Source organism: Montipora foliosa, chromosome 9 (assembly GCF_036669935.1).
Source record: "Montipora foliosa isolate CH-2021 chromosome 9, ASM3666993v2, whole genome shotgun sequence".
In the NCBI taxonomy this organism is placed as follows: domain Eukaryota; kingdom Metazoa; phylum Cnidaria; class Anthozoa; order Scleractinia; family Acroporidae; genus Montipora; species Montipora foliosa.
The window spans coordinates 9,274,219-9,282,340 of NC_090877.1; the positions used below are offsets into that span (position 1 = coordinate 9,274,219).

Here is an 8,122-nt window from a genome sequence, read left to right on the forward strand (position 1 = left end):
TGCACGTTAATTTTGTAACGTGACCAATGGCCAAGATATCATCGAAACTTTGAAAATGCATTATCCTCAGGTCCTTCTAACAAGTACGAAGCACGTTTCATCGCCGCCTGTTTGCATGAATCGAGGGGCGTCTGGGTACGAGCCACCGGATAAAAAAAGCGAACAAGGAGGAAAAACTATTGCCGTTTTCGACCCCCGACATGTTACTCTCGACCCTCGACAAAAACCAACACTGCATGCATAAAATCGTCTGGGGTTAGACAGAGGAAAATCTGCAAGTCTCACTCTCAAGAGGGAATGGGATAAGAAAAAAAAAACAAAACAAAACAAAAAAACACCTGGGAATGAATGATGTCACTTCTTCGACGCTGCCCTTTCAACTGCAAAGATCTAGGCTCAAGTCATGGTATTATTATATCATTACATCCACGACAAGGTCTTACTTAACTCAGTTCCAAGTGTTAATTAGTTCCTTGCAGCAAGTTTTGTGGCAACAACTCCCCCGTACTATCACTGTCTCTAATACGTGGATTCACTTCACAACTGCACCTACATTCATCAGTAACGGGGTATCTGAACTTGACCCAACGACAATGGACATGCGAGGAATCGGTTCCCCTTCTGGCCTTTTTCCCAGGGCGGCTCTTGCAGTGCCATCGTAATAAATACACCGCAACTGGTTTTGATGGAACACACGACATACCAGGGGGCCAGGAACATTCTTTATTCACGCAACGGCCGAGCTAAAAAAGTAAAAAGCATGAAGTGTAAACGAGCATTCTCGAATCACCCTCGATAAACTTATCCCTCCATTTATCAAGCTTAAAATTCATCATCTACTTCATCAATAAAATACATGTACACCTTATTCCAAAATGGCCACCATTTTAGTATTCGTTTGTTTGCTTGCAAATTACCCCTTGTTACCTCGTTCAAGGTTATATGTTCTTTTGAATTTAAGTTTAAAGGGAACCTCCACGAAAACAAGAAAGTAACTTTAAACGACAGAACATAATGTTTACAATAAACATTGCTCCCAATTTTTCCAGTGAAAGCGTTCGTATCTGAAATAAATAAATTTAAAAAACGCTCGTTTTGGTTTTCAAATACCCCGGGCGCCGCCATCTTGAATAATTGTGACGTCTCGTCGTTGCCCTGTAGCAGCTGACGTAATGTATAATGTGATTGGCTCGCTACCCTAGCCAAAAACAAAAGACTATACAATTGAAACAATGACTTAGACTTAAAAAAATATCAGCTGCTTACAATAGCAAACAATAGCAGGTTACAAGAGCTGCTAAACTACTGTATTTTGTTGAAACAATGGGCAACCACGACACGTTACAATTACTCAAGACGGCGGCGCCCGGGAAATTTGAAAGTGAAAATAAGTGATTCTAAAATTCACTTTTTCCAATACAACCACTTTTTTGATGAAAATTGCCCATCAAATTTGATTGCAAACATTATTTTGTTCCGTTTAAATTCATTTATTAGTCGGAGTGGAGGTTCCCTTTTAGAACCAAGCTAATTGGCCAGTAAACAAATGAATACTAAAATAGAGGCCATTTTGGAATAAGTTGTATAGGGACTTAAGGACAGTGCCTACTAATTCAAAGGCATTTTTGCCGGTTTACTGAATATACGAGAAAAGCAGATCTTAACAAGTGTTATTGAAATCCAAAAAGAAAATTGGGGGTAACCACGCATTTTTCGAAGATAATTAATCAAAAATATTTGTAAGCTTCAAGCTTAAATTTGGAAAAAAAAAGAACGCCATACGTTGCTTTGTATTTTAGAGCATTTTACACGCATTTTTTAGAGACAAGTTGTTGCGAGAACTCGTCAACTTTTGTTGATTCAGTCCTGGAAGAATTGATGGACTTGCCCCACTGGAAATCAGGGGTAAAGCATTAGACTTGCAGCTTCAATTCCAGTTAAAAGCTCTTGTTATAACCTCGCCAGAGCACTCTCGTAATTATTTAATTAGTTTTCTATCAGCGGTGAACCTAACCTAGCCTGGATCGTTATTCATGTCTCCAATCTATGTACAAGTAACAGGCCTCTTCCAAGTTAATGTCTGCTTCCTCTTGAAAGAGAGTCTAAGTGCGAAGTTCTTGTGATGGTAATTAGTTCTAATTTGCATATGAATGGCAACTAATCTGCATAAGAAACACTTCGCACTTAGACTCGCTTTGACGACGAGGCAGACATGAACTCGGAAATGGCCGATCGTAAGATAAAACCGGTAAAGCAAGAGAAACCAGGTCAGTTACCTGGAAAAAATAGGCCTCTTTCGAAATATTAAAATTCAGCTTTCAAGAGAGGTTTAGAGGACAAAGGAAAGTTGAGCGTATGCTAATATCTTTAACATTCATTGTAACTTGTTTCTATTGTTTTTGTCCTCTCTTCCTCACTATCAAGCTGAATATTGATATTTTGATATGGCCTATTACCTGCAGATAAGCCTGATTCAAATATTAGACAACAAATACTCTTGATGTGGCAACATCGATAAATAGTGCTCTTGATGGTTACGTAAAAGGTAAAGGTAAAGTCACTTTATTTAACGTCGGTAGTTCCTTCAGCTACGAGGCTGGTATCAATGGAAGCCGACGGTGCTCCCTTTACCCCCCTCCCTCTGTCAGTGCTCCGTTCTAAGGGGATTTAAAGCTATAGCTACACGGATCAGAGGAAAGTCGAAACAGACGTTGAAGTCACCGAGGACTGAACCAGGGACCTCTCGCACCGAAAGCCGCGCACTAGCCATCTGAGCCACGACTGCTCCTATAACGTAACGCGTTTACGTATGGCTAAACAGAGTTTGGACAGAGTGAGGGCTACGTGTTGCCTTTGGTGAGGCCACTTTCCCGCGCATGATTAGCTGCTGCTGACAGAAAAGCTTCGGCTCAAGAATGGACAAGTGAAGTCTAAAAGCGCATCTTGCCTCTCCACATCCGTTATCCGAGCTTTATTCAACATTGAGAACAGCAGCCGTGTGAGAGAAAGCAAAACTAATGAACTCTCGTGTGACTTAAGAACTTGACGATGTTTGTAGAGTTTTCTTCTGAAAATATTCAATGAATTTTTAATATGAAACAGTTGGATTTAAGGTAACTGGATGCCTGTATCCGGTGTTATCTGGATCAAAAAAAGTGGCTTATAGTAATTAATGCAACTTAACCTGCTTTAACCTTTTGAGAACGCGATCTTGCAAACAGACTGATGATTTTTCCAATTTTGAACTATAATTTTGTATTTAATCATTTCAACCAGTTTTATCACATCGTGCAAGGTACCAAAGACGGCGGATGCGATTACGACTTGAAAAGGAACGGATCTATGACAGGGATCTTAAGCTGCGAGTAAAAAGTAAACAAGGTTATATATTCGTGTATCTACAACACCTACTTCCCGTCAAATTTAGAGCAAAACTCCAACGTAAGTTTCATATCTAAACGCAGTTTTTACTGATGTAGTATGACTCAATTGATAATGAGTAACTGCCACGTCACTGCATGGCTCATGCAAGGGGATTTGAACTTTCCAATTGAGGAAATGCAAGGTCTCGTTTCCTATCCAATTTGGACACGTTGCGGTCGGTTTTGACATCCCGAAAGAGATGTAAACCTCTAATCCGTTCAATATTTGAATCCGGTCTTGCTCCTGAAGTATCACTTTCCAGGGTTAATATCGGAAGTCTATAAGAATCTTTTTAATTTCCTTCTTAATTTTGCACTCTGGAAGATTCAGAACACTTGAAACATCAGGACTCAGCTGTGAATGATAGCGCTATCAACTGGATAAACCACTATCCACTGGATGATGAAATTGGTTGTGCTGGTCAGTAGTGATTTTTCCTGTGGACAGCGTTATGCACCTTTTGAACACTCGAGGCCTGGGGATTAACTGCTGAATAGTTGTTATTCTTCAATGCAAATAAGTCCGTTAAAAAAGGCCACTTCGGAAAATACCATAATACTCTTTGTTTGTCTCCCCAAATTTTGAACAAGCATTGTTTTTGTTTTCTCTTGGGACCAGTGTAAGTCCCAAGAGAAACTGGATACAATGGTTATGCAAAATTTGGGGGGACAATCAAAGATTATTATGATATTTTCCAAAGTGTCCTTTTTTTAACGGACTTATTTGCATTGAAGAATAACAACTATTGTATTCTGACTCGTTCTTCAAAGAAAGCCGCCGACTGAAACCTATCAAAGGTGGCCGGCAGGTCCGGCAGGGTATTCAACACCAGGAAAAGTTAACCAATCCTCTCTGACTTTCAGATCTGTAGTGAGAATTCTTGAAAGTGAGAATAATCACGAGAGGATTTTCAACAACTCAATGAGCTAACTGCTGATAGTAACTCTCAATTTTCCAACAACATTATCTTTTAGTCTTTACGTTTGGGAAGCGATCGCTCACAAGGTTTCCATCTCTACTTCACAAAGGCACTAATAAATTAAGCGGTGTAAGACTCCTTAACCTCTTGAATAGCTATCATCATTACTTAAGTCAATATCAGTTCTCAATTCATTGTATGGGGTATAGTCGAACAGAGATTTTACAGCTCCTTATAACAATTTAAGTTTCTCTTCATCATCAACTATGCACGACTCAGAAGAGTTTCTCGATCATGGGTCACCTATTTGTTGTTCCATGATTTGAAATCACAGTTTGAAGTCTAAACTTCCTGAATTAAGATATCATTCTAATGGGATCTACAGGGGGAAGAGTGTTAACAAGTAACGCGTATCATTTTATATCCTGTTTTGATTGAAACTGATGACTTTGATTACACTAGAAATTTGTTCTATAGGAAAGATTCAGAGCGAACTTTGAACTTTTGAGATACCATTATCAATTGACCAACTACAGTTTTGCTTTCTTTCAACTGATATGAAATGTTCTCTGTTAAATGTTTAATTTGAAAAAAGCTTAATGTACTTAAGTTGGTAAGTATTTAAGAAGTAAGTAAGTAGTAAATTGGTAAGTAAGTCCGTAGTGGTGAGGCTAAGTGCAAGTCAATACTCGAGGCTGTCATGCGAATTAAGGGGGATTATTGCAGGAACAATACTGACAAAATTCCGAGTAGAGCGCTAAAGGAAAATAACACCTCTTAATCGATAATTTTTCAGCGGATTTCACACGCTAGCGGAAGTCATCAAGTAAGTTCACCACAAACCCTCACCTTGAACAAGTTTTAACGGAAGGGAAACAATGCCGTAAATCACAAGAATTGCGCGCGAGTTGCTGCAACGAGATGCCAAATGTTATAGCGACCACATTTGTATGTCAATTACATCTACCACCCTCATTTTGAAACCAGTATTCTTTTGAAATTTGCTCGTCGTGGCGAGCCTAGAAAGGCTTATCGCATTTAAAACAAAGGAATATTTCCTTTGGCCGCCATTATGAAAGGGCTCTATGTGAGGGAGGGATGATTGAATGGGGTATAAGTGGAGGGAAAGCTGTCATCGTTGGCGCTGCATTCACTCTCAAAACTAGAATTGAAAGGAAATTTTTTTTTCCAGTTGTAGAAAAATCATAGAGAGCTCAAGGACTTTCTTAATAACGTAGTAAGAGCGTAACCTAAGATCGGAAAAGCGGTTTCACGAAAGTTCTGACAGCTGAGGAGTGATAGAGAAAGTTGAATGAAGGGGTAACTTGTTATTTGCCAAAGAAAACAGTCAGTGGGGATAGAAACTCGAAAATACAGGTTTATAATAAAACGCGTTGATAAAGAGATAAAGGCAAATTGACCACTGCAAGAAAGATTTTAACGAGGGGCTAACGCTCAAAACGCTAGCTCTAACAGAGCGAATGACGCTCTGACGAAGGGCAAACCGTTTGAAACGTCGAATCACCAATCTTGTATCGGAAAGAGTCGAGGCCTCAAAGTGGACGAACACCATCATTTGATTTGTTTGAATGGAATCCGAACAAAACCAAACGTTGTTTTTACTTCCACAACAAGATACTTTTGCAACATTGACGATGAACGGGTCCGGCAAACATTTCTCAACACTCACCAATAAAACCTACGTTACCCATTTGGAGCTAGGCAGGAACTATTAATAGTCTATTGCCTTTGTTAATTTTTTGTTGACCATTCTTCTTTCATAAAAGAAAACAGGCACATCCGGATTATATTAAAACGCGGTTTCGTGTTGAGAGTATTAAATCAACCGTAATTCAAAAGATTCCTTGTTACCGATATTATTGCAGGATTAAATACATACTAATTTGCCAGTTTTTGACTATTTACGGTGACATGACGAACAGTGTAATGATTAAAATTCCTTCAGTTCAAATTAATAGAAACACGGCAGTAACAGCCGTGCACTGATCAGACGGGTGTGTTCGAAAGCTTGAAGTTAATACCAAATAAAACCGGACGGTGATTCATCTCGACTCTAGTTCATATGCCGTCAGTTTCGGCTCAAATTGCTGTACAGTTGTCAGTTAATGTAACATAAACCTTAGACTACACCGTGGATATGGCAGTCATTCATTGAATTCTGACAGACTTAAAACGTCTCTTAGATTTTCTCTGGCTGTGATTTTATACACAAATCATATTCAAACAATCCGTTGAGCGTTTGAATAATCGGTCAGACAAGTCCTTCCGACTTTTGGACAGTGGAGAAAAGTTTACAATTTGGCCAAATTTCACGCATGAAAACAGTTTGAAAAACGCCGTGAAAATTCTTCAACGTTAGGAAGGAAAGAGGACTGCGCCTGCCAGTTTTGCTGTTTACTTTTCAGAAAATTTCCCTGATAGACAATATATTCCTCTGAAGTTTCAAAACACTCCGTCAGTATGCAATCCACGCAATAGGCATTTTTATATTTTTCTACTTTCAGGTCATAGAGTTGTTTTGGTGAGTGATTTTTTTTTTTTTGCGCAACTCTTTGTGAAGTTGCCCGAAAGTCTTGAGAACATCACTGTGTATAAACGGTGTTTGATAGGTGCATGGTTGACACAAGGCACAAAAAGGACGCTAAAATGAAAGTTTTGTGATACCCGTCGGTTATTTCAAACGACTTTTATTTACAGTTTAGATACCCTTTTTCTTGTTATGAACACGCTAAAAAAAAAAAAAAAAAGATGAAGCGAGTTTTTGTTCGCTTTGCTTTGGAATGTAGTTAAACTCAACAAGGAATGTGACTTGCATTCAAATGAGAGAAAAAAAGATTGAAGCCCTTAGCTATTGTCGCATGTACCAAAAAAAGAAAAAGAAAAAAGAATTGTCAAATACCAGAATTTTCAGCTTTGGACTGAACGAAACGACCAGAAACAACTGTCCATGCAGGGATAAACTCGATACAACTTCGGTTAAAAAGAATGTGAACTACCGAGTGACTTTATCGGGGCATCAGGTTGTAATCCCCATCATGCAAAAAAGCTTAGACAATGTTGCCACCGATAAAGAATTTTACTTTTCCCTAGATTGCAAGGTTGAAGGCATTGCAAGGCCGACAATCACTTACCGAGAGCCACCGAGGCCAGTAGCAGAATCCTAGATCTTTCCAAGTATGCTCCACCGGACAGTCGGATTTCTGAATAAGCCACTTCATCATAAATCGTTCCATAAACAAGGTTGGCTTGCCTAATTTAGGCAAGGTCTCGTTTCTAATAATTTCCCTCAGATAGTTTTTCTCAACCGTGGAGATGCCGCGTAGAGAAATTCGTTTCACGTACTGGCCTGATGACAGCTTTGGCTCCGTTATGGAAAGGAATCGCTCGTCGATGTTTCCCCCAAGGCGTCGACGAAGTTTTCTCTCATTCAAATCTCGTTTGCTGGGTGTTAGAAGTTCTTCGTCGCAATCATCAATACTGCGTGGCTGAATGCCTTCCAAGGGATCTATTGGAAAATTGTAGCTGCCGCTTTTTCCAGGCTTGAGTGGGAAAAGACTTTGGCATATCGGGAACGCATTCAGCAAAAGCGTTGTTACTACTAGGAGTGATTTCTTCATGATTCTTGGCTTGCTCGAATGAGCTATTGTCGTAAGCCTGATACGCTTTTATAGCTGGCTTATGTTGTGATTACAATACTAACCATCTGCGCTCTTCGCCAAGACACTGAGGACTAATAACATTTGGCGCGACGAGCGACGT

At 39.5% G+C, this 8,122-nt stretch overlaps 1 protein-coding gene across 1 annotated transcript; it reads right to left on the bottom strand.

Annotated features, from left to right (window-relative positions):
* Nucleotides 1-314: 314 nt before the first annotated feature.
* LOC137969671 (noggin-2-like) lies at nucleotides 315-8,122 on the bottom strand. Its single transcript, XM_068816003.1, has 2 exons — nucleotides 7,495-8,122; nucleotides 315-743 (listed from the first exon to the last, which is right to left on the bottom strand). Exons 1-2 carry the CDS (start codon nucleotides 7,978-7,980, stop codon nucleotides 462-464), a joined length of 768 nt encoding a protein of 255 aa, XP_068672104.1. The 5' UTR covers nucleotides 7,981-8,122; the 3' UTR covers nucleotides 315-461.